At 40.6% G+C, this 27,500-nt stretch overlaps 3 protein-coding genes, 1 long non-coding RNA gene and 1 pseudogene across 4 annotated transcripts; all 5 read left to right on the forward strand.

The window, feature by feature from the left end:
- The first annotated feature begins 4,722 nt into the window (after positions 1–4,722).
- On the forward strand, positions 4,723–6,035 carry LOC138014004 (uncharacterized; annotated as a pseudogene).
- A 6,773-nt stretch (positions 6,036–12,808) lies between these two features.
- Positions 12,809–13,825, forward strand: LOC138014005 (uncharacterized). The gene has a single exon (XM_068861036.1). It carries the CDS (start codon positions 12,809–12,811, stop codon positions 13,823–13,825), a length of 1,017 nt encoding a protein of 338 aa, XP_068717137.1.
- Positions 13,826–14,730: 905 nt separating this feature from the next.
- LOC138014006 (uncharacterized) lies at positions 14,731–15,333 on the forward strand. The gene has a single exon (XM_068861037.1). It carries the CDS (start codon positions 14,731–14,733, stop codon positions 15,331–15,333), a length of 603 nt encoding a protein of 200 aa, XP_068717138.1.
- Positions 15,334–24,448: 9,115 nt separating this feature from the next.
- LOC138014007 (uncharacterized) lies at positions 24,449–25,080 on the forward strand. The gene is made up of 2 exons (XM_068861039.1): positions 24,449–24,994; positions 25,045–25,080. Exons 1-2 carry the CDS (start codon positions 24,449–24,451, stop codon positions 25,078–25,080), a joined length of 582 nt encoding a protein of 193 aa, XP_068717140.1.
- Positions 25,081–25,084: 4 nt separating this feature from the next.
- LOC138060611 (uncharacterized) lies at positions 25,085–27,147 on the forward strand. Its single transcript, XR_011134393.1, has 3 exons — positions 25,085–25,109; positions 26,226–26,363; positions 27,041–27,147. It is a non-coding gene; the product is annotated as an uncharacterized lncRNA (long non-coding RNA).
- Positions 27,148–27,500: the final 353 nt, after the last annotated feature.

Raw genomic sequence — 27,500 nt, forward strand, 5'->3', positions numbered from 1 at the left:
CCTTGTGTGGGCCCATTTCCATCAGTAGGGCTAACGCTCACATGGTTCATATGGGGTAGAAACTTAGCACTTGGTTATGATGAGACTTCTTTGGTTTTCCCGATTTTTCTGAACACCGCGGGTGAAAGAAAGGCAAGCAAATCCGTCTTCAGGGGCGGAATCATACCGGTTTTCACCGTCTTACGAAAGTCTATCAAAAACATGGGAAAGGGGACTTTGGAAAATTAAAATCTAAAAAATTCCCGGGGGAGCATTCCCCCGCAACCCCGAGAAACCTTTTCGTTGTTTTGGAGACCGGCCATCATTTTATCCTGGATCCGCCCCTGGTCTTCTCTTTTTGTAAATAAGGAACATCACTTCTATCAGTCTTTGCTGGAGTGTTCACAAGTACGAGAATGTTTCTTTCTTCTTTTAATCGTAATTGTTTTTTGTATATTTCATATAGACATATTCATGAATTTTCCACTCTATCATTGTGCATGCTTGATTGATTCGAAATCTGGCTAATATTGTTCATGTTGTTTTGTTCAAAGTTAGGTTCTTGAAAGGTTTCCTGTTACACGACAAATTTCCATCAGCTGTGAAAAGGGAATTTGAAATCGACAGTCAAGAGCATTGGTGTTCCAAGAATGTGAATCTAATGAAAAAAAAGTTACTCCGGGCAGGATTGTGATTTTCCGAAGGTGCCCGGGTGTGGGGAAATTGGACAGTGTGTAGGCGGCCCAGGGGTGGGAAATTCGACACTAGCGTCCATGGAAATGTCAAATTTCCCTGGGTCAGCCCCCCCCCCCCCCACCCAACCTGTAACATAATGTATCCTTACATCACAACCAGGTTCTACTCTGCTTTGGAGAAATTTGAATGTAGCCGAACAAGTTACAATTAAAAGACCTAAGATTTTGTAACTTTTTAAGCTACGTGTAAATACAGAAGCTTGTAGGGGACATGCGAGATAATCCTGGTTAGATAAAAAAACCTGTGAATGCGAGATATCAAAACTAAGTCTGATTCTGAATGAAATTCCACAACGTAAAAAAACTGGACCCTACTTAACCATCACTCTGATTAGTAGAACCCAGCGGAAGACACCGGGCAGATTCGAACCGCCGACCTCCTGTTTACTAATCAGGCGCTCTAACCAACTGAGCTACGGCGCCTTCACATGCCATTCATAGCAAAAACTAATTTTTCCACCTTTTCTTACTTGCTAAGTAAAATGTCCGTCATTTCCTGTCTTTGAAATTAGACAGTACACATCTCTTTTGACCTCCGAAACAATACATTCCGCGTTTCCTGAATACTAAAATCATAACATCCGGCATATTTTGACCTTTGCACAAAATTCTCCGCGTTTCCTGACTTCTCTCGAATTTTAAGTCCGGCATGTTCTGAGTTTCAATGTAATTCGGTAGCAAATGTCGTATTACTTTCTTTTAAACATCTCAACTAAATATCCTATAATGACAGCTTATAAGCAATTCAGTTCATAATCAAATCTCGCTGCTGAGCCGACATTATGATTTGAAAAATATGCAAATGTGCGTTTTTACTCGTGGATATATCCACGAGTTTTGGTGAGGTTCCTTATGCAAATATGTCACTCCTGTGTAACCGGAAGTTCGATCTGATTAGCCAATCCGGATGGAAAATCACAACACAGCTTAGAAAGCTGTGACTTCCTGTTCGCTAGGTTGTGAGCCGCCATTGCTGTTCGGCAGGTTAGTTTTGCAGGTTGCAGGTTGCAGGTTGCAGGTTGAAAATTTACTGTGACTGTTACATGAATAGCTAACCTTAAGCCTAATTAGGCCTAAAGAAACGTTTTTAGGCCTAAGGAGGCCTAAAGAAACGTTTTTAGGCCTAATTAGGCCTAAGGTTAGCTATTCATGTAACAGTCACAGTAAATTTCAACCTGCAACCTGCAAAACTAACCTGCCGATTGCTGTTTGTGGCTTTTATACTTGAGTGTTTGAGCACCTTCCGCTGCATTTAGAAGCAAGAGACTGAAGAATTAAAGAAATGGCGTCGTTCGAAGGGGAAGCAAAGGATTCTGAACAAGTACCGTTACACACTGGTTGAACATTAATTGTGCACCGCCTTTCACTCACCAACTCGTAGACTTTAATACATGTCGAAATGCAATCGACAGACACATGGTGAGAAGACAGTCTCTGTCGATCCCCTAAGCTCACGGGGTATTAATAAATTCCATTTGGAAGGTGACTTCCATTTGGATAGTGACATCGAAGCTATCAAAGTATACCAATTATGTTTATCTAAGCTATCACGAAGTTCTGCAAGCTAATGAGTCATCAAAGCCACATGAATCCAACTTGAACAACATCAGAGACATGAAAAACAGTGAGGCAACTAAGCAACCCATGCTTCCAGACACTAGTACTTGTGTGGCGGACCATAATGACGAAATGTCGAAAGACTCGGTCATCGATTATGTAAGGAAACTCAATCTCCTGCGATAGAGCAAGGGCTGCGGGACAGAGAACGTTCCAGAATTCCTTTATACAAGAAGACGTCGAGCTTGTTTTATAAAGACAAGGTACATGTAATTAGAAAGTGTATGGTGCATTATTTAAAGAAGAACGAACCGAGCTTGTCTGAGTTGAGAAAGTGTTTATCTCTTGCTTTTGGAAAACAATATTATATTGCAGTAAGAATGTCTAGACCTAGGCCGCAACTCAGACGTAACAAATCGTCGAGAGTAGGAGATTCTAATTTTCTTGTATTTGTTATTACCCGCAGGACTCCTAAACACAAAAACGACTGGTCAGTTCTATTGTGTATTCAAGATCAATCTGTTACTAAGCATTCAACAAAATTGAACCAACAAAATAATAGTTATTGTCTATCAAGAGAAAAGCTATTGATATCAGGAGACAATGAATCGGGTAATTGTGAAGAAGAGCTCCCCAAAAAACCTGTCGGCCGACTGTCTGTCAACTGTCGGCCGACAGTTGACCGACAGGTTACCGACAGTCTACCGACAGCAAACCGACAGGTTACCGGCAGGTTAAGAAAACAGTTGGCCAACAGTTGGCCGACTGTCGGCCAACAGTTGGCCAACAGTCGGCCGACAGTTGGGCAACAGTCGGCCGACTGTCGGCCGACAGTCGGCCGACAGTTGACCGACAGTCGGCCGACAGGTTTTTTGGGGAGCTCTTCTTCACAATTACCATGAATCGAACCCAGGCCATGATGCTCAAGGAACAAGTACACACATAGTACTGAGAAGTCCTTCTATGGCACTGCTGCAGGCTCAATTAGCTGAGAAAAGATTAAAGGCACTAGAATGTACCTTCTTTTCTTCTGTTGCCCACCAGTTATATAATGATCCTTCCTATCACATGAACCTGCATGCTGCTGGAGTTGAATACATCAGAAACAACCGTCAAAGATTTATTGGACCCATTACAGAGCAATTGGGGGTGTGTTGTTGCAGCAACATACATGGTGTGATGCACTTATTGTGAAAGCAGTTTCCGATGCATTAAATGTTACAAATTATACGTATAAATGAATCTATTGAGGAGTGGGCAACAGTAGCTGGTATCAGTCCCATAAGCAGACAGCATTATAATGACAATATTTCAGGTTATGAAATCAGCAGTGCTACCAATGTCAACAATTATTCAGAGGTAATAATCGATTATTTTAACCATGGTCAAAAATTATGTGAGTGTCAGTAATAATTTCTACCAAGCAGTGGCAAAAGGAGCTTATATGAGAGAATTTGTCAAGCGAAAGAGACAAAATAAAGAGTTCAGGGAAAAGAAAAACAATGCAAAACGCCAAAAAAGATCTGAGAATATTGAAGCAGCAAGGGAATATGAAAAGAAAACATTTCATAAGGGTAAAGCTTCCAATCCAGAACATATCAGAGAACTAAACTGAACAGCACAGAACCATTTAAGGAAAGCTATGCAGAGATCTCAACTCTAAACTAAACTGAAATTTGTCAAGGTCAAGACTCTATTAGACATGCCATGCCAAAAGTGATTCAGTCTTTTCAGGATAAGATAACACATGGCCCTGAATATATATGCACTTGCTGTGATCAGTTATGGTTCAGATCATCTGTCTCTGAGTGTAACAGTATCAAACATAGTGATAAATATCCGCAAGGTTTGTAGGAGGAATGTATAAATGGCACAAAAAGTGTTAATAGTACTGAATGGATCTGCTCTACTTGCCTAACCTGATGACATTAACAATATGACGTGGCAACAAAAATCAGACCTTACTCAAAAAGACCCTGTCACCTGTGCTAGGAACTTTCAACACATGGTACAGCTCTTTACAAAGGAATTGTGAAAGAGTAATGTTATGCCTACTGGAGAAATAGTACACTTATTTTACACAGTTGAATTCCAGCGAAGGGGATCACCTCACATGCATGCCTTATTTTGGGATCTGGTTGCATATGAGAGCCCCCGTGCTGTTACACAATTATCCAGCTCTTATATGACGCTGACTAATGCATAAAGAAACCTTCAGCCTGCCAATTTTAAACAATCATGGTAACTCTCATATCCACGAGTAACGACAGTGGCACTTTGATTTTCGATTCTACCAGGCGTCTTCTCCGCGTAGGCCTGGATCTTACAATGCCAACCTTAGTGACAGGACACTGTTAGTGAAGATTTGGCTAATTATTTTCTGTTTAGACTGGAACAAATTTCTCGCCATGTGGTTCGACTTGCTGACAACATGCAGGTGTTTGATACAGTTCGAACCTCACCCGCCATTGTGACCCGAATGTTGTCATGGCCGTAGCCAGAAGAAAATTACTGAGGCAAGATCCATGATTTAATTCTCTCCGTAGGTATTTTAGGTGTTTGTGATGAGTACATTTTAAAGACGACACTGGAATCACGCTTTATTAAAAAAAAAAAAAAAATCACAAAAAAATGACTGAGGCAAGTGCCTCGGTTTTCCTCATGCTGGCTACGGGACTGGTTGTCGGAAGTTGACCGGAATTGGCATCATTCCTCCCTAGCAGTAGCACACCAGCCGAGAATGGTGGGGCGTCTTAGGTTCGAGAGTCTGGATTATGAAATCACCATACCCGACATGTCCAGAGCCCTTGGTGTGAGTGAGAGTACCATAAAGAGACGTATGCCGGAGTGCAATATTGCCATTACCGACAGGAGGACAGCCATTAGTGATGATGACCTTGATAACATTGTACGATCCATTCATAGGGATTTTCCAAGTGCAGGATGCGGAGGGAGTTGCAATGAGAGGGCTATCCCTTACACCAAGAGCTGTCTACTGTGTTAGTGGGCCACTTGCACTATGGCACATAGACGGGAATCACAAATTGATCAGGTGAACCTTATTCGTAATTGATTATACATAAAATTTATTCAGATTTATTGCGCCTAGTTTCTAATACGGGTGGTTGTTTGTTTGTCTCCTTTGCAGCCGTTTTTTTTCTTTTCGCGGGGGTGGGGAATTTCACGCAATGCTCTTTTCAAAAAAGCGTTGTGTGACACCCCAAAAAACTGCTACAAAGGTTGTAGCGAGGATAGAATCCATGAATGGATAGCAAAGTATGGACTCATGTATTTTTCAATTTCAGATGGAGGATTGTAGTGCATGGTGGAGTTGATGGGTATACTAGACTTCCTGTATATCTTAGGGCTGGAACAAAGAATACCACAGATACTGTTCTTGGCCTTTTCCAACAAGCAGTGGCAGAATGTGGACTCCCCTCAAGGGTTAGGTCTGACCGGGGAGGTGAGAATGTTGAAGTGTCTATGTACATGCTTCAACATCGACAGCGGAGTCCTGGGAGAGGCAGTATGATTACAGGCAGAAGTGTGCATAACCAAAGAATCGAACGGTTATGCCGAGATATATTTGAAGGTGTACTATATATATATATTATCATCTCTTTTACCATCTTGAAGAGTGTGGCATTATTGACCCAGCTAACCAGCTCCACATATACGGTTTGCATTACACCTATGTACCACGTGTTAACCAGCACCTTGACACTTGGAGAGAAGGGTACATAAGACACAAAATAAGGACAGCTGGGAACAGATCACCCATGCAGTTGTACATTTTGGGGCTTCTTCAAATGAGAGGCTCTGATTCCGTTGTGGCAACGGAAATGTATGAGCCAAGGACAGACGTAAGTAAACAATTATGTAGTCCAGTATCTACAGACTTATATGTATCACTTGAATCTCAGATATTAGGAGCATTACAGAAAGTTGAAGAAGGCATTGTCCAGTTCAGGGTCCTCCCCACTATTCCTATGCTTTGCATTTATGCAAATACACACTCGTGAAATTCATACCAATCTACATTCAGTCCCTGATGGGTATATTGCCCATATCCTCACTAGCAAAGGTGTTGATGATGTCGTTTCCTGCTCTTTCACTGTTGCTCGGCAAACAGTCAGTTTGTCTGTATAATAAAAAAGAAATACCTGGTGGCTTGAAGGCTAGTTGAAGATATCATGAATTTTATGTTAATTCTCATATTGAGAAAATTTTTACTTCAAATGGGAATTTCTGAAGCATTGCCTTGATTGTGCAGGAAGTTGCGCCTGATCGAAGTATTGAGTTTGGTCAATGTTAAAGCTGCATAACTTCAAGAAGTTTATGCCCCTGACCAGATCAGTAAAATTCCAGTTTTTTTATTGTATTTGAGCTCAACATGTGGCTATTCGTAAAAGTCGTAATGAGGTATAAGAACAGGCTTCAGAATGGAATTAAGGGCATATATTTACATAACAGTATGTTATGCATACCCTACTGATTTCACATTTTTACTCACACAGTGTAATATCGTCTTTTTAGCAAGAAATTAGTGGATACAGCATTGACTGGGATGGGCCACTTCCTGAAGAGGAGTCTGACTGTAGTGTGGTAACAATACCAGAAACACCTTGCCCACTAGAGCAAGACCACTACCAGGAGCTGTGTGCTGTGATAGATCCCCTATGACATAGTAGTAGTTATGGAATTGACATCTTAACTGAGGTTATTTCATTCCTTACAACACATGCACTGTGAGCATTATTAGCATTAAAGAATAGGTTTACTGATATCAGTATTTTGTTTTGCATGAATTATGAAAAAAGGTGACAAGCTGTACATTCAAATGCTTTTGATTGTGAGATAAATGTTGTATATTTTGCTTTGAATGTCTCTGCAAAAAGTTCAACAAGTGATTCTATAATGCTCCCAAGACAAAGGGAATTTACAATACTAACTCTATACTGCCTTATTCTGTACTGATCTCACCTGTAGAAGTGGCTGGATGTATTATAAGAATAAAATAAATCAACCAAATTTCTTTCATGTCCAATCGTTTATTTCCAAGTTGCTAAATCTGTATTTGCATGTAAAATATATCTGCTTTGTTCGTGACTTATGACAACAGTAAAGTAATTGTAATCTAACAGCAAAAAATAAACTGATACATTCTTTAAGAGTTAGAAAATGGAAACTATTACATTGTATAAGCTGATCTACAGTTTCCTCCTATTTTTGTGAACATTGAAAATGTGTCGTTTGACCCTAACTGCAACCTCAAGAGAAAAATGGATCGATAAACAGAGCCACTTTTAGCATTTATTTACATGTTATCTGACATCATTATCAATCCAATGACTCTGCTCATGCAGCTGTGTGTGCTTATAATGGCCCCTTTAGATAGCAGCCATGATGCAGAATGGGCCAACCTGGCTAAAATAAAGTATTAAAACTACTACTACTTATACACCTTCAAAAACTGTTCCACTGAGATGAGACATACACTATCAGTCAGAAGACAGCACTTTATACAATGCCATACAAAAGAGAGGAAAGCCATTTATATTCAACAGTATTACATCTAACCGCTATACATGTGTTGCATTGATTGTGTTGGCATCACTCTCTCGTGGTATATAGAGGCGTATCCCACTTGTTACAAGCCTTTCCTGGTATGCATTTCACAACAGCTTAGCTTTTTTATAATTATGTTCCTTGAGTAACAAATAACTGCAACAACGGAAACTTAAATCCACTTCAATATAAAGTTTTGGTTGGGACAACAAATCTAATGTTCAGAACCAAATGGTATGTAAAACTGCCATATGGTCCCTTGTTTTTCATTCTTATATTCTGCAGGGTAGAGTAAAGTGGAGTTTAAGGTGACCCAAAACTGTTACCAGCACTTTCAGGAAATACGCTTTGACGGGTCATTATATCAACTCTTTCTTGGTTGATGTCACAATCATGGTTTCAAGGAACTGCCCAATCATTGGCTAACAAGTTTGTGTCAATTTCGTGGCACGATAGGTTACCATAACAACAACACTTGAGTAAGACCTGCTTACAACATCCTTAATTCTAGCTTTAAGTGCTTTTAACTTTTTTACCCAATTGTGATAAGCGTTCATGATAATGCAGCTCTGAACCCTCCCCAAAGAATTTTTTTTAAACTTTGTAAAAAGTTGCATTTTATCATACTTAACACAATTAATTTTGACGACAAAGAACGGGAATCACTGGGCTCATTTTTCAATAGTAAGTGCTTCGTGCTAGATTTAAGGGTGTTTTGAGCAGGTAGCATTCTTGTCATGCTAACCTGTTATTAACAAAAGAAAAAAAAGAATGACAGCGACTTGTTTACCAATGATTGGGAATTTGTATACCATAGACCCTATTCATAAATGGACTGCAATTAAATGCATACAAAATAATTTTACATTGGCAGCCATTTATGAATAGGGTCTATAACTGTAGCATTACTTGTTAAACAGTGATAGTATTTATCCTTCCAAGTATAGCTGTTAGGAAAGTGCTGGATACTGTTGCCAGTCTCCTTAAATAGAATTGAAGGCCTGTCCTGTTGGATCAGAACAGCTTTCGTTGCTGCTTTGAATCCCTCATATGACTCAAAATGCGGAGGGTCATGGAGCTGCAATAGGCAGGTGTAGGCAAAGATACATCCTTCGTCATCATCACTAAACAACACATTGATCCTACACGGTCCTTGAGGAAACAAGCAGGAGCCAGTGATCAATTGCAGGAAGTTCTGCAGATCTAAACACACATTTATACTAATCGTTAAGTAATGAATGAACGCAGAAATATCACCCTTGGTGTATTCACTAGAGCAAAAAGACTCCACTCAATATGTAACAAAGGAAATCAATAATCAGTATCAAGCTAATTACTGGTAATATCAATCTTACAGATTATTGTAATAACTTCTTAAAATTTCACTCTCCTCTGTGTTCTCAAATCAGAATTGCAGAAATGAAACAGACCATGTTTGGAGCACTCATTTATGTATTGGAGTAGATGGTCTCTGGTGGCACATGATTCATTACTGGGTTGCCAGTATTGCAATCCCAGTCGGAAAGTGGGTGGGATTTGTTCGTTTTATTTTTACTGGGATGCCAGCATGGCAAACCCAGTCGGGATCTGCGTTTCATTTGTTTGTTTTATTTTTTTTCTTTTTTTTACTGGGTTGCTAAACCCAGTCGGAATCTGGGTTTCATTTCGTGGGTTTTTTTGTTCTTTTTTTTTTCTGTATTTGTTTTTTTTTTTTCGTGTCGGGAAAAGTCTTGCCTGTCGCTCTCCTGCTAAGTGGTGTCTTTGTGCATAGAGTCTTCTGTGCGTATTTTGTTAGGTTTGAGGGGGCTGTGGTAATGCGTCTATTTCCCTGGTGCACACTGGAGAACATTTAATTATTAAACCTGCAATGGCGTCGAAAGTCCGAGTGTAACGCGCGTGGCGTTTTAGTGCATGTTTCGCGTATAAATGAACAAAGGAGACTGGACCTAGACTGTCAAAGGTCATGTAATCCGACACACCAAAAATGCTAGTTTTTTCATGTGATTGTAATGTTAGGAGGCAATAGTTCTTGTTCCGCTGCGATTGAATGTATTTTTAAAGTGCTACTGTGGCGAAATTTGCATCTTCCCTATTTAAGCCATTTTGGCACATAAACACGTAGTCTGTACGAGAAGAAGAATGCTGTTTACCATTTTCAAATATATCTTTTTGTTCTGGAGATATTGAAGTTTTTTAAATATGCAAATTAGCCAAGTGATGACGTCATAAACCCAACCAAATTTTGATCAAGTATGATGGAGAAAGATATCTCAGCCAATTTGTATCAGAAATACTTGGTTCTTTGCACTAAGATTCTAGTAGATGTGTTCCACAATGTGAGCATACCATTTTTGTTACCATGGCAACATACTGGGTTCCAGACCTCCCTGATGTTAAAAGATTTGCAGACCACCTTTGGCGTTCTGTTTTGATATTTGCAAATGATGCTTCATCTGCATGATCCTGCCAGCATATAAAGATGTTAGGTCGAGTTTGCGGCCTTGGTAAATGTATTTTTAGCCTGAGATCACCAAAATATTGAAATCAGGTTGGAGGGGACTGGAAAAGAGTGAGTTGCCATGGGAACCAATTTCTTTACAGTCGTAGGTGTGTTGCCTTCAGAACTATTTGCTCACCAAGTTTCAATGGTCTCTGTTGCAAATTGACCGAGATAGCTCTATTTACATTCTTGATGTTCTATTGGGTTGGGTGAATGACGTCATCAGCCTTCTCATTTGCATATTTCACACATTTTTCAAACTTAAATATCTCGGGAACCAATGCAGATATTTCCAAACGGTAAACAGCGTTTTTAATGTTTCATGGTACTCTATGTGATAAACCAAAAAACTCAAGGGACAAAAATTTGATCACAGTAGCACTTTAAATGTCTGGACTGGCTTGGACAAACGTAAGTTTTTAATTGAGTTTATAAATTTCTTCTATATTGATTTCGATCAGAGTATTCACTTATTAAGGGATTATTGTTATTTTACTACTTTCGATAGCTTCAGATTATTTTCTTCAAATAAATCCTGAAAATCCGAGCTGTCCTGTTTAACTTCGTTGACTCGGCGGCCCATTATCTGAAGGTTTTCTCAACAATTCGTCGCTGAGAAGCCGGAGTATCAAGGCTGACTGACAAAAGTATCGAGGAGAAAGCGAAGAATGTTCGACGCGCGGCAAAGAGCTCTTTGACAAGAACAATGAACGCAGTGTCTATGTTCCAATTTTTTATGGTGGCGTGGGAAAGTATTTCATTTTTCGAGAAGATTTCATGCACGCTGTTGAGAGTCGCTGCGATGAGAAAGATTCGATGACAATATTGCGTTCTTGTTTAGGATCGGAACCTGGAAAGTTAATTGAGGGGATTAGTTCAGATTTGACTTCCGCTTGGAAATACCTCGATCAGAACTATGGCAAACCAAGAGTTATTTCTCATATCGTCTCTGGTGACTTGGAGAAGTTTAAAGCAATTCAACCCGGCAAAGACAATCGTTTCTGTGACCTTGTCGACCTGGTACGACGGTCATACAATATGCTAAAGGAAGTTAAGAGACCCCAGAAAATTGACAAAGCTCATGTCATTTCACTTATTGAGAGAAAAATGACGAAAGATGATCTTAAAGTCTGGGCTCATCATATTTCTCTACAGAAACTGGAGCCCTCAATGTCTAATCTTTTGCAGTGGATGGAAGAGGAATTGACCGCGCGTTTACGTTTACGTTCTGGCGCTGCTATTCGCAAGAATGGTCCGTCACATACAAATTCCCATGTTGTCGCGTCGATCAATCGACCAGCCTGCGTAGCAAGCATTCCTGTGCGTTTTTAGGGAAAGGAAAACACAGAAATCTATGGAGATCGGCCAAAACTCGTTCGCTCGCCGATCTCCATAGATTTCTGGGTTTTCCTTTCCCTGAAAACTCACAGGAACGCTTGCTACGCAGGCTATCAATCGACAGGAAATGGTTCGTGCCAAAGGTCAACCCGACGATAACAGAGAAAAACAAAATCAATGCTACATTTGTAGGGGAGCTCATTACCTGTGTTCCAGGTTTCTCGCTATGACGCCACAGGAAGGTAGTGAAAGAACAAAGGGGCTGTTTTTCATGTTTGAAGCGCAGCAGAGGCCACTCCTCCGCGAACTGCTTGCGCAAAGAAGCGTGCACCGAAAAAAGACACGATGGTACTTTGTGCGGAAAGTTTCACCATAAACTTCTTCACGTTGATAATGGCATGGAAAGGTCAGAGAACATGCAAGTTTCATTTATTCAAGACAGTGGCAAAGCGATACTTCCTATAGTTTCTGGTTTAATCAAAGGAAGCGACACCGAAACCGTCTTCTACGATAGTGGGGCGCAAATCAGCATAATAAGAACGGCTCTTGCCGAACGCCTATGCCTTGAAAGTAAACCAATCAAGATTTTCATTACTAAAGTGGGAGGCGTAGAAGAAGATCTAGATACGAACCTTTATAAAGTTCCTGTGTGTGACGACAACGGAACGTTAGTGCAGACAATTCGAGCAGTAGGAATCCCCCAAATATCAGAGGAAACCGTGAACCCAAATGTCAACTACATTTCAAGTGTTCTTGTATACCTGTCTATCAGCTTCACCGTAAGGCAGGTCCAGTCGATCTTTTGATCGGAATCAACTATCCTAGATTCCATATTGGAGAAACCAAGACAAAAGAAGGTTTCGTGGCACGCAAAAGCTCCCTAGGATGGGTAGTTTTCGGATACGACTCACAGGATGTCCTTCCGCAAATAAAACAAGTCCTCCATGTTCGTCTGGCCACGCCTACAGATATCACCGACTTTTGGAAGACAGAAGCCATGGGAGTGTCTGTTCCGTCATGCACCTGTGAAGCAGGGAAGATGTCCAAAGAAGAGAAGGCAGAGCTAAAGCTGATAGAAGAAAGCTGTAAACTTTAAGGAAAGGGTTGGCTTATGAAGTACCCATGGAAGAAAGATCCCGCGTGTTTACCCAACAACTATACGCAGGTTTTGAAAAAGCTGGAATCAACCGAGCGACGCTTGATGAAGAAACCAGAATACGCCAAATTGTACGGGGATCAGATAAAGGAAATGCAAGAAATGCGATTTTCCAGAAAGTTAACAGAAAAGAAAATTGAAGAGTGGATGGGACCTATACATTATGTGGCGCATCACGCTGTTGTTCTTCCAGAGAAGAAAACCACACCTAAAAGAATTGTCTTTAATAGCTCCTCCTCTTTCAACAGTCACTCGCTTAACGACTACTGGTTTAAAGGACCAGATCTACTTAACAATCTCTTTGGCGTCCTCATACGATTCAGAGAGAACCATGCTGCTTTATGTGGTGACATATCAAAGATGTACCACATGATCGCCATACCTCCACTTGATCAACACGTACACAGATTTATTTGGAGAGATTACGAGACGGAGCGACAACCGGATGTCTTCGTGAAGACTGTTCTTACGTTTGGAGACCGTCCTGCACCAACCATGGCAATAACAGCGATGCGAAAAACGGCAGAGATGAATAAAGAAAGCGACCCAAAGGCAGCAGAAGCAATCATAAAGAATGCTTACGTCGACGACATTTGTGACTCGGTCCAAAACGTGGAGGAAGCCAAAGCTATGACTTTAAGCATAGACAAGGTTCTCAAAACAGGTGGCTTTCATGTAAAGAAGTGGATTTCAAATGCAAACCTTGCTGACGATAGTAATTCAGAAGAGGTCATACTGGGCAGCGAACCAGAAACGGTACGAGTTTTAGGGACAGTCTGGCTCCCTGAAGATGACCTTCTCACGTTTAAAATAAAGATGGTCATATCGTCTGATGCCACCCAATCTAATAATCCAAAGATGCTCATTCCTCTAAAGCTAACGAAGAGAATTCTCCTGAGTCTGGCTGGTATCTTCGATCCCATTGGCGCAGCAACAGCAGTTCTCATCAAGCTAAAGGTTGCTATGCAGTAGCTATGGCAATTGGGATTGGATTGGGATGAAGAAGTGCCAACGGAAACAAGACAAAAATGGCTCAAGTTGCTCGAAGAAGTATCAAAACTCAATCATATCAAGTTCGATCGATGTCTCACACCTTCTGAAGCGGTTGGAGCTCCAAAGCTGATTGTGTTTTGTGATGCCTCATGCCACGCCTTTGGAGCCTGTGCCTATGCCAGATGGAAACTTTGAAATGGGAAGTTTGGAGTCAGATTCATTGCTGCTAAATCAAGGGTTGCACCTCTAAAGGAGTTAACAATTCCTCCTCTCGAATTACAAGGAGCTGTATTAGCATGTCGCCTCGGCAAGACCATATTAGAGGAATCACGTCTGACGTTTGAGGGGGTACGATATTTGTCAGACAGCAGGGTTGCACTAGCCTGGATTCAGGGTCCTTCGCGAAGTTGCAAGCCGTTTGTGTCATCTTGAATTGGAGAGATACAGAGCAACTCAGAGGCATCAAATTGGTCGCACTGCCCAACAAAACATAACGTCGCAGATGATATCACGAGGAGTATCACCATTGAAGAAATGAACGGCAGATGGCTGAAAGGTCCAGAATTTCTGCAGACAGAGGAAGCACTTTGGCCTGTGGAGACAGGAAGTCCTGATTCAATTGAAGTGAATAAAGAACGAAGAGGATCCAAATTGCTTGCCCAGTCACTGTGTCTGAGCCTATATTAAACTGTGAAGATTTCTCAAGTTGGAGAAGACTTATCCGAGTTACTGCGTACGTCGGGAGATTCTGCCAGAACCTTCGCAGCAAGCTAAAACGAGTCGACTGTAACCAGAAAGGAAACGTGGGTCCACTCAACGCCTTAGAGATTGAAGATGCAGAAGAATATTGGCTCAAGTTTGCCCAGTCTGGTTTACCTCAAAAAATGCAGAGAGGAGATTTCAAAACATTGACGCCATATGCTGATGAAAATGGAATCATAAGAGTTGGTGGTCGAGTCGATCCATGTTTGCTGTCTTACGATAACACGCGTCCAGTTTTATTGCCATACAAACACTGGATATCTATGTTAGTCACCCGTCAGGCACATCAGTATGGTCATTCAGGTGTTGCTGCCACCACAGCAAAATGCAGGCGGACGTATTGGATTGTCAGAAGTCACAATGTGTCCAGGATTGTCAAGCAAAAATACACCTTCTGTCGAGAATTTGAAGCAAAGGCTGAGACCCAGTTGATGGCTGATCTCCCTTCATGCAGATTGCAGCCTTACACACCACCCTTCCATCACACCGCGTGCGACTATTTTGGGCCCATCAAAGTAAAGCTTGGTAGGAACAAGACAGCAAAGCATTATGGAGTGATTTTCACTTGTCTGAACACACGTGCAGTCCATTGTGAACTAGCCACAGATGCCAGTACCATGGCTTTTCTCCAAGTCCTACGAACATTTTTCTCCTACCGGGGTTATCCAAAGTTAATGACAACGGCTCTCAGATGGTTGGAGCTGAGCGTGAACCTCATGATATGATCAAGGGTTGGGACGGGAACCAGCTGAAGGAGTATTGTGCTGACAGAGGGATGAAATGGCAGTTCACCATGCCCTTAGCCCCTCACCAAAATGGTTTCTCAGAGTCTATTGTGAAGTCTACGAAGTCTGCATTAAAGAAAGCAATTGGAGAAACTATTTTGACGCCGATGGAGTTGTACACTTGTCTTCTTGAAGTGGCCAATCTTTTGAATCAGCGCCCAATTGGAAAGCTATCAGAAGATCCCGACGACGGCACGTATTTATGCCCAAATGACATCCTTCCAGGAAGAGCAACAAGTGCAGTCCCACAAGGACCGTTTCGTGAAACTTCAAACCGGCGCCACAGATTTGAATTGTCAATTCATTTTGGAAGAAATGGTCAAGAGACGTTCTCCAGCACCCGGTTCCCAGAAAGAAGTGGAACACAAGCAAGCGAATTGTCAGGGTTGACGACTTCGTCATTGTGGCTGACCCCAATGCCATCAGAGGAAAATGGATTAAAAAAAAAAGAACGTAATTGACCGCTCCCCATAGGGGCTTTTCGTGGCCAATGAAACTCAACGAAACGACAGAACAGAACAACAACAACAAGTGTTAAGAATCCCAACTGGCCGGAGGCAAACCAATTGGCTATTTACAAGTGCAGCTGGGAAGTTGAACCAGGGACTACCAGGATCAAATTCAACGAGTGGTTAGAGCGGGTCTTGAACCCGGGATCTCCGGATCTCAAGGCAAACGCCCCAACCACCGGGCCACACTGCCTCCTGGATGGATGAGAGGAAGAGTAACGCAAGTGTTTCCAGGTGAAGATGGGCTCGTGAGGAATGTTAAAGTGAAAACCGGAACGGGAAGTTACCTGCGTCCCATTACCAAGATTTCTGTTATTCATCCAGCAAAAGGCTTTTGAGATTATGAATGGAAAATTACCATTTCCCAATTGCAGGGGGAAATGTTTCGCATATAAATGAACAAAGGAGACTGGACCTAGACTTTCAAAGGTCATGTAATCCGACACATCAAAAATGCTAGTTTTTTTCATGTGACTGTATTGTTAGGATGCAATAATTACTGGGTTGCCGTATGGCAATCCCAGTCGGAAAGTGCCTGGCATTTGTTGGGTGTTTTTTTTTTTTCCGTGTCGGTAAAAGTCTTGCCTGTCACTCCCCTGCTAAGTGGTGTCTTTGTGCATAGAGCCTTCTGCTCGTATTTTCTTAGGATAGAGAGGGTAGTAGAAATGCGTAGATTTCTCTGGTGGACACAGTAGAATGATAAACTTAACCTGCAATGGCGTCAAAATTCATGTAACGCGAATGGCATTTTAGTGGATCTTTAAACAAAATATACCCTTATGGAGCTCAATAGTGGAAAGTCAGAGTGTGCTGTTATGTAGAACACTGAAACCAAATGAAAAATTCTCTGGTATAAAAGTGACGAGTAATGGACTTTGACAACAATCTTTTCGCAGGTCGAGCCGAAATCAAAGTTACCTGTATTTCCAATATTTTATCACGAGTGTAGTTTTATGTACAACACTGAAACCAAATGGGAAATTTTCTGATAACTTATGTGTTCAACAAAGTCACGTAAAAAAAAATGGAAATGTGACAGTCAAGAATTATTTAAAAGAAAGCTTGTCGACTATTTTGTGCATCATTATTCAAGGAAAAGGTTCTTCAGGAAAGGGTTTGAACCTGACGTACATAGTAATTTGACACTATTGAGTTTCTTGTCTTCACGCACGCAAATGCAATGAAATAGGAAGAGGTTTTCGCCTCTAAGAGCAAATATGTAGTTTGTTTAAATAAATTTTTCGCTGGAAAAGGATTCTGTGGTATTTTCTGCCTTAGTGAACGTTGTTTATTGAATTTTCGAGCTTAAGGTTGAAATGTGATATGGGAGAATTTTTTTAGTATTTTCTCTGTAAGCAGGAAGGATTCACGAAAATAAACAGGTCTGTTGGAAGCGTGCTTTGAGTTTCAAAAAAATGAGCCCCAAAATCAGTGAAAACTGAATTGTGACGTTGATGAATAATAAAGTAGCTGCTATTTCCACAATGATGGAATTACCTGGTGATAAATAACGTCGTACGCGTCTTGGAGAGTAAATTTTGATTTTGCATAAACAAATGGTCAACCTCAAGAGTTAAGCGATTGTGATCTTTGTTTTGACTTCGCTCATTTTATTTTCAAACTTTATAACATTTGACAGAAAAAGAAACTTACAAAAACGCGGTATCTTGCCATCATTTGACACGAGGTTGCCTATTTACCGAGTTGAGATTTCGAGTTGGATTTTCGGTTTAGGATTTTCGAGTTGGATTTTCGAGTTAGGATTTTCGAGTTAGGATTTTCGAGTTGGATTTTCGAGTTAGGATTTTCGAGTTAGGATTTTCGAGTTCGATTTTCGAGTTGGTCAGTGTTAACTGCAGATTGCAGATGAGGGAAAAAATACAGACCAAGGTTATAATGTAACTTGTAACTGTTGAAAAGCCCAAACCCTTTTAAAGTCAATACTGTTTTATGCCTAATTAGGCCTAAGGTTGGGACTTCTAAGGGGTTTGGGCCTTTTGAACAGTTACATCATAACCTTAGTCTGCATTTTACCCCTGGTCTGCCTACGGGTCTAAAGCATTGGGCACATTCCACAGGTCACTCGTTGGTTTTTAGGCCTAGGGTTAGCCAAATTGAGGGTTTTGGGTTACTTTCCAAAAGGTAAAACAATGGAATGTGGATCAGTATTTGTTCCTGAACAACCGAGTACGAATACAAGAAACCGAGTACTTTAGACCAGCCGCTGGTCTGCAGTCTGTATTTTACACTGCCCAACTCGAAAATCCAACTCGAAAATTCTAACTCGAAAATAATCCAACTCGAAAATCCAACTCGAAAATCCTAACTCGAAAATCCAACTCGAAAATCCAACTCGAAATCCTAACTCGGTAAATAGGCAACCTCCTGGTCTGCAGTCTGTATGGGGTCTGTATTTTACACTGCCCAACTCGAAAATCCAACTCGAAATCCAACTCTAAAATCCAACTCGGAAATCCAACTCGAAATCCAACTCGAAATCCTAACTCGATAATTAGTCTGTCTCCATCTGTGTATCAGATGCTTCACTGTTTGGCGAGTAAACATGCCGCGACAACTTAATCACGGCGTCCTCTGAATTCCGGCCATGTCACTTTCGATTTTGCGATTTATTTGTGCAGCCAAACGTAGAATAACAAAATTGAACGAAGCAAAAATCCCCCAAAATGTTTGTCTCTGATCGTAACTTTTTATATTCGATTATTCACGGTTCAAAATTAATGTTGTTTTCATGTCGTAAATATTTTATTCTCGATCGAACGTCTCGGAAACTTCCTTCTGCTCTTTCTAAAAACTGTATATCAATACTTATTTACTTTTGCATCAATATTTGTTTTGCATAAAGCAAGCTAACAAAATCTGTACCTTGCTGAGTTCGCATTTGTTAGCGTTAATAGTATTTTCGGTCCATTGCTTCTGTTTCATGAAGGGGTATATTGTTTAGGTCACCCATCTATATACTAACCCCGCCGGATAAGATTTAACTTCAGTAAACTCTAGTATTACAAAGCTGTCAGATGCTCAGAGGGCTCGCTTAGACTTGTGGTGAAAAGAAGTTGTGAGGGAACTTGAAAATTATTAACATGTCAGCCCAGAAGCCAATGTTTCTCGCTTCTCTTTTATTTGTTATTCTTCAGAGACTGGAATGCTGTAGTTCAATACCACACAATTCAGTACCTTCTGATTTTCTGTAACACGTACCACAGGCAAACCAGTGTATGCTTCACCGAAGTATTTCGTTCTTGTTCCGCTGCGATTGAATGTGTTTTTAAATGTCTGGACTGGCTTGGACAAACGTAAGTTTTTAATTGAGTTTATAAATTTCTTCTACATTGATTTCGATCAGAGTATTCAATTATTAAGGGATTATTGTTATTTTACTACTTTCGATAGCTTCAGATTATTTCTTCAAATAAATCCTGAAAATCCAAGCTGTCCTGTTTAACTTCATTGACTCGGCGGCCCAGTGCATCTTTAAACAAAATATACCCTTATAGAGCTCAATAATGGTAAGCTTTCTGTTGTGTTAACTTAATTAAATATAAATATACGTAACCATGTTTTCTTGTCTGCCGTAAACTTGATTTCCAATCTCAAAATAACCTCCAGAACCTACTTTTTGCGTAGAATAAGCTTTTAGAATGATGTTCTTGCTAAACAAAATATACCCTCATAGACCTCAAGAATGGATCGTCAATTGGATGAACAAGACAGCGCTGAAAATAAATATCTGGATTTTAAGCGACGAGTAATGGTCTTCGACAACAATTTCATTTTTCGCCTTTGGATATCAAGTGAGCTTTGTTTCTAATATTTTACTAACTTGGTATTATGTAAAACACTGAAATCAAATAGCAATCTTTTTATGGATTTAACAAACATTGAAGGAATCGAACGCCTTGAATGCATCACAGTGTTAAAAAATTTGGAAATGTGACAGTGAAGAATAATTTGAATGAAAGCCCTACTCCATGGAGTACCCCATGGAATACCCAAATGGAGTACCCTAAAAATACTATTTCGAATGAGTACTGTTGATCCATGTGTAAGCAGCATCTCAAATAGTGCTTATTTAAGCCTCAACACCCATTTTAAACAGAATTGTTTAACATTATTTAAGTCTAAGCACCCATTTTGAAAAAGGTTAGCTTACATGAAGTAATCGGCCATCACAACAATAATCGAAAGCTAACCTTTTTAAAATGGGTGCTTAGACTTAAATACTGTTAAACAATGCTGTTTAAAATGGGTGTTGAGGCTTAAGTAAACACTATTTGAGATGCTGCTTACACATGGATCAACAGTACTCATTCAAAATAGTATTTTTAGGGTACTCCATTTGGGTACTCCATAGGGTACTCCATGGAGTAGGGCTCCGCGTTTTGTCCTCTCTCGATGTGTCATACGGGAGGATTCTTGTGGTATTGTTCAGTAAGCAGGAAGGGTTCACGAAAATAAATAAGTCTGTTGGAAGCGTGCTTGAGTTTCAACAAAATGAGCCCCAAAATCAGCAAAAAATTGTGATGCTGATGAATAATAAAGTAGCTGCTATTTCCAAAGCGATGGAATTACCTGGTGATAAATAACCTCATCTTGGAGAGTAAATTTTTGACTTTGCAGAAACAATGGTCAAACTCAAGAGTTAGGCGATTGTGATCTTTGTGTTGAATTCGCAAATTTCTTGTCAAACTTTATAACACTTGAAAGAAAAAGAAAACTAACAAAAACAAAACCTTGTATCTTGCCATCGTTTGACACAGATGCTTCTCTGTTTCGCGAGTAAACACGCCGCGGTAACTTCATTACGGCGCCCGCTGAATCCGATGTCACTTTCGATTTTGCGCTTTACTTTTGCAGCCAAAATAACAAAATTAAACATAGCAAAAATCTCCCAAAATGTTTGTCGCTGATCGTAACTTTTTATATTCGGGGTTCAAAATTAATGTTGTTTTCATGTCGTAAATGTTGTTGCTGATGGCAAAATATTTTATTCTCGATTGACGATCCTGAAAACTTCCTTCTGCTCTTCCTAAAAACTGTGTATCAATATTTATTCACTTTTGCTTCAATATTTGTTTTGCATAAAGCAAGCTAACAAAATCTGTACCTTGCTTAGTTCGCATTTTTGGGTGTTAAAATAGAATTTTCGGTCCTTTGCTTCTGTTAGTGAGTGGTATATTTTTTAGGTCACCCATGCAGATACTAACCCCGCCGGACAGGGGAAACTTCAAAGCCGTCAGACGCTCAGAGTGCACGCTCAAACTTGTGATTGAGTTTTTTCTCTTCACGCACGTAATGAAATAGGAAGGGTAATAGCAAATATGTTGTTTGTTTCAAAAAATTGTTCGCTGGAAAAGGTGGCCTTTATGAATTCATCATGTTTTATAATATTCGCGCTTAACTGGATAGTTTTTATGGCGATAGTAAAGCATTTTCGTGTCAAAATGAGGTTAGCGTCTTTCTGTTGTGCTAACTTAATTAAATATAAATATACATTCTGTCTCGTCGTCGAAAGTCATTGCAACGCGAATGTCGTTTTAGTGCATCTTATGTTGTTTGTTTCAATAAAATGTTTCGCTGGAAAAGGATTCTCTGATATTTTCTGCCTTTGTGAATTATAATATCATGTTGTGTATTGAATTTTCGAGCTTAAGGTTGAAATGTGATGCGGGAGGATATTTTTAGTATTGCTCTGTAAGCAGGAAAGGTTCACAAAAATAAACAGGTCTGTGGGAAGCGTACTTGAATTTCAACAAAATGAGCCCCAAAATCAGCAAAAATTGTGACGCCGATGAATAATAAAGTAGCTGCTATTTCCAAAATGATGGCATTACCTGGTGATAAATTACCTCGTCTTGGAGAGTAAATTTTTGACTTTGCAGAAACAATGGTTAACCTCAAGAGTTTGGGCGATTGTGATCTTTGCTTTGAATTCGCTCATTTATTGTCAAACTTTATAACACTTGACAGAAAAAGAAACTTACGAAAACCCGGTATCTTGCCATCAATTGACACAGATGCTTCACTGTTTGGTGAGTAAACATGCCGCGGTAACTTAATCACGGCGCCCGCTGAATTCCGGCGATGTCCGGCACTTTCGATTTTGCGATTTATTTGTGCAGCCAAAAGTACAATAACAAAATTGAACGTTGCAAAAAATCTCTTAAAATGTTTGTCGCTGATCGTAACTTTTTATATTCTATATTCACGGTTCAAAATTAATGTTGTTTTCATGTCGTAAATATGTTATTCTCGATCGACCGTCCCGGAAACTTCCTTCTGTTCTTTCTAAAAACTGTATATCAATAGTTATTTACTTTTGCATCAATATTTGTTTTGCATAAAGCAAGCTAACAAAATCTGTACCTTGCTGAGTTCGCATTTGTTAGCGTTAATAGTATTTTCGGTCCAATGCTTCTGTTTTACGAAGGGGTATACGTTTTAGGTCACCCATCCAGATACTAATCCCGCGAGACAACGTTTAACTTCAGTAAACTCTAGTATTACAAAGCTGTCAGATGCTCAGAGGGCACGCTTAAACTTGTGGTGAAAAGAAGTTGTGAGGGATCTTGAAAATGATCAACATGTCAGCCCAGAAGCCATCGTTTCTCACTTCCCTTTTATTTTCTTCAATCTATCTGGGTTCAGTACTTTGCTAGTAACCACATGTCTTCTCAGGCTATTTACCTAAGACTTCTACAATGGCACTACAATGATAGACAATACCAGACAATATCGTGCACTGTTAGAGCTACATCTTACGCAAGGACAACTTGAATCTCCTGGAAGACAACACACAGCTCAGTTGACATTATGGAATAAATCGCTGTGTTACTTCACTACCACACGTAAGCAATGCGTGTCTATTTTTTTTTCTAAAGAGGACAGGAATTTCTTCTTTCTGACAAGTGATTAATTAATAAGCCGGTAGCCAGGTTTTTAACCTCAGAAAAGGATCTGTTTCGTCGTACGAACGTGTGAGGACCTGAGAGCCAAAGGGCCTCTGCTGGTATGACTTCTGGGTGACCCCTCAAATGGTCTTAATGACCCCCCAACTTGAAAAAATTGCCTGGAATGCTGCACGTACCACAGGCAACCCAGTGTACCCTCAAAAAAAGTAAGACACCTGTTGGCAAACGGCTCTGAACTTAATAGTAGGTCGCCTACTGGCGACCAGTTGTGAAATTCTGGTCGCCATCACTCAATTTTTAGTCGCATTGGGGACCAGAAGGTGCAATTTCGGACCCTGGACGGACGGGAAAATATTTGGTCCAAGATCATGGCGTACGGACCGCGCGCAGCGAGGTCCGTGCGCCATGACCGAGAGCCAAATATTCTCCTGTCCGACCCGACCTAAACTCAGTCAATAAGCATTTTATCATATGGGCTCTTTACACTATTTATGAGCACTCAGAAGATGAAGTTAGGAAAAAATAAAAAAACAAAAATCTGCACAGAAAATTTATCCAATATGTTTTTTGCATTTTCCTCTCTGGCTGGAAATTACTTGGATGTTTAAAAGCGACAAAATCTCCTAAATTGCATCGCACAGAGCAGTACGTTTTCCAAGGAGGGCCGTACGGCTTTTTCCGGCCCTGCTCGTGCTAATTCGTACGGCCCTCATACGGATATTTTCCCAATAGTTTTGCAATGAAAGCGCGCGCGGGGCCGTACGCGCCATATAATAATTTAACTTCATATGTGTGCAGTGGCCAAAGTAACAAAGTCTCTCCACTTGATGTTCTGTGAGAACAAATGGCCATTGACCTTTTTCCACGATATGCATATCGATTGTGTCTAGAAATATATAGATAATCGTGGCCAGTTAAAGCACTCGTCCAATATTCCCCCCCTCTGAGCATGTGAACAAAATGGTAGAGGCCGTGGTTGATTTTGATGCTTACGTCGACGTTCGTCTCCACTTGGCATAAACTACTTAAGCTTATATGAAAATTAAGCGGTCATCAAACTAGGTGAATTTTGGAACAACAAGTAAGGAATTTCGTCGCATCGGTGTTTTTTTCCACACATTTTTCTCTTTCGTTTGTTTGTTTGTTATTTTTCTACTTAGGGCGCGCGTTCGATTGACCCTATTCCGGAATAAGAATTTGTAGAGTGATGATTAAAACGGTATGCTTGGCGCGTTTCGAAGCAGCAAGGATAGTAAAAATATGTTTAAAACAATTTTAATGTGAATCTCCGTAAAAACGAAGGATTTTAAACTTGTATTCCATGTATTCCTATTCCGGAATACGGTCAATCGAACGCACCCTTAGTGTGCTGTTAACTTGATACCATGAAGACGTGGCATAAGAATTTTTAAGCTTTTTACCTCCCGCAATAAAACGTTTTCCCCAAAGCTTTTTGGCACAGAATCCCGCCTTAGACTTACTCTCTTTACTACATGTAGGCAGCGTTTCTAGCTTATATACTAGCTGCACTAAGTCAGTGTGCAACCTCTTTCAGCGAGGGCCACCAACCCTTGGAAAGTTACAGCAAAGACGACTGCAGAGCCACCATTTGGCCCAATGTCCCCTCCCCCGCCTGCGTTATTACCGCGGCAGCAATCACCTTCGTCCGCCATGTCAGATGCTAGCAGTACCTCGAGCATCATGGGTAAAACAGGTGAATGGACAGTGACTGATAAGACAGCGCTTACACCTGGACCCAGGCTCCCAGAGCGACAGTATGCTGGATGGCAAGTCTCGAAAAGGACTGGGGATGAGAGAGGCGACGTTGACGCAAAGAAAGACCGAGAAGAAAAGAGAGAGAATGGCGAAGAAATCGGAAGTACGAAGAAAAAGAAGAAACACAAAAAGGAAAAGAAAAAGAAGAAGGAAAAGGAAAAGAACAAGAAAAAATACGAGAGACTTTGGGAGTCCGACGACAGCGAAACTGAGAGAAAGAAGCGGAAACGAAAGAAAGATAAATATGGATCTAAACCGACAAGGAACACTGACGAACAAGAAAATGTCCAAGGAGAGAAGTTCAAAAGCGGAAAACACAAGAGAAAACACAAAGCTTGCGATGATGAAGAAGGTGATGGAGCAGTTTCTAGAAAGAAACCATGTCTGGTAACGTACGAGAGCAGTTCCAGCTCAAGAAGTGAACAAATACGCTCTAGTTACAAAACGGACAGAAGGAAATCCGCTCCTATTGATTCACGAGGTTCTTCCAGTGAATCCAGAGGTAAGAAATCTTTAAAAGTTCATTGGTGATAAAATCCGTCTTTCCCCATGATATTAATACTATGTCCAAATTGTATTAGAGGAGCCGATGATTAATCATCTCTTAATATATATTGGACAAAGTTGCATTGCCTTGAAGTGCCCTTGACATATTTCTACGTTTCGCCAAAAACCCTCAGTAAAAGATTTAAGCAAAGATCAAGACTTCGCGAATTTTTGCCAAAGTTATGTAGTCTTGCAGTTCTTACCTACGGCTGATCAAGGACCGATTTGAGGCGGGGGAGGAGGGGGGGGGGGAGGGGGTGGTTAAATTGCGGGTTTGCGACGTAGATTGAGAAAAAAATCGAGGGAAAATCGTCTATTTTGTTCATGTCGAAAATCATAGTGTTATCCTGAATCTACTTCACAATTCCTTTGTGAAATCGAGTAGGACAAAGCCATTTGAACGTTCACAACATAAGAACTCCCGATTTGTGTAATTTGCGTTGTTTATGCATACTTGCCTTACATGATATGAAGATGAAAATGAAAAAAATGGGTGATGGGTTCTTAAAAAGGTTATCCCAAACATTGGAACGATCACCTAAAAAGATAACTGAATTTAAGAAGGTTTCTGTTGCTTAGTAACCAGACTGCACGCGATCAAAGGTCTTGACAATTTTATGTACATGCCTCGATTTGGAAATGAAATGCCCCAAAATTTACGGAAAAGATTATTGCAAAACCTCCGTCGAAGTTGGTGCAAAACGGATTCACTACTATGGAACTGAACAACTCGGTGAGCGTTATTTGGGATAGTCGCAAATTTTCATGATAAAAATGGATACCCATCACCAAAATTGAAAGCTAACCGGTTTAAAATGGATGTTAGACTTGAATACTTGTAGAGCAGCGCTATTCGGCATGGGTGCTTTGACTTAACACTGTTGATCAACGCTATACGAAATACTTGAATACGATGTATGGGAATATTTCGTTAGTGACATTCTAATCTATGTACATCGCGTAATTGTCACGAGATGTCCAATGTCTTTCTCGTCAACGCGTCCCGGTCTGCAGAGAGCTGCATGAGTAATTAGACGTCAATGCAATCGAATTTGTTTTGGTCATACTTCAGTTCCAGTTATCCATGATGAAGATGATCCAAAGAAAAGCCGTGGCTCACGGAGAGCAACATGGGATGGATCCCGTGACTCTTCAACGGTTGCCCAACTGCTCAGTGCTGGCAAAGGTCTCCATGGATACGGCAGCTCAGGTGGGGGAATCGTCAAGTCCGTTTATATAAAGTGTAACTAACCTCAGAATATTTTCTTTCTCGAAAGTAATATCTCAAATCCATGAAACACAATTTGCCTTCCCTCCTCGAGTATTTTTTTTAACGCTAACGCTTACATGGTTCATATGGGGTAGAAAACTAGCACTTCACATTGCACTATAATCAGTTAAGTCTGTTCAAATATAAGTGCCACAAGGCCAACGTTTGCAAAAACGTAATCCTTCCTCGTACTTGTACATGTTCATTGCCGTGACTTTAACATCGCCAGTTTCCCACGGCCTGCTCCCGTCTGACCTTGTAGCTGAGTCGGTAGAGCAGCGGCGATCTGACCCGAAGGTCGTGGGTTCAATTCCCACCCTGGTCAGAGTTTTTCTCTGTCCTTATGTGGGCCCATTTCCATCAGTAGGGCTAACGCTCACTTGGTTCACATGGGGTAAAAAACTAGCACTTCACATTACACTCTAATCAGTTAAGTCTATTTTTTCTAATGATCGTCCTCACAAGTTGCTAAAGTAATTAAGAGGGGCGTGCGTCCATGCTTTCAGTGTCATCACAAACTTTTCTGCATTCATATTTTGAAATAATGTTTACGTGGCAGTTTTGCTTTTTTGCCTTCTGCTAAGTATCCATTTTGTGTTTTAACTTGATCTTTTCAGTAACATCCTGGGAAGGAGGGAAAAGCATTGTGGACAGCGCTGTTGGGGAATCAAGTCACAAACGACAACGAAGAGACTCATGGGATGATGATTACGACAGAGGAAAGGTAACGTGTTGATAGGTGATCAACACAGTAGGTAATTTTCAGGGCGTTTCTTTTAATTAAGCCTTTTTTTCAAATAGGTTTTCTCGCGAAACCAGACTTTCCTATCGTATTATAATCCTTATTTGAATTTTTTAGCCCACACCCAGCGCAGACATGATCACTAGCCACTCGCGCGACATTTCAGATTTCTGAAGTTTTTATCTCTGGCTCCCTAGTTATTAAGGAAATCAAAATCATCTTTAAACAGCGAGCCCCAGCTGTTCAAAGGCCAGATAAGTTAAACTTTATCCAGTGGATAAGTCATTATTCAGAGTATAATATATACTTCATGTTAAACGATGCCCAAGATTTCC

This window comes from Montipora capricornis, chromosome 8, assembly GCF_036669925.1.
Source record: "Montipora capricornis isolate CH-2021 chromosome 8, ASM3666992v2, whole genome shotgun sequence".
NCBI lineage: Eukaryota > Metazoa > Cnidaria > Anthozoa > Scleractinia > Acroporidae > Montipora > Montipora capricornis.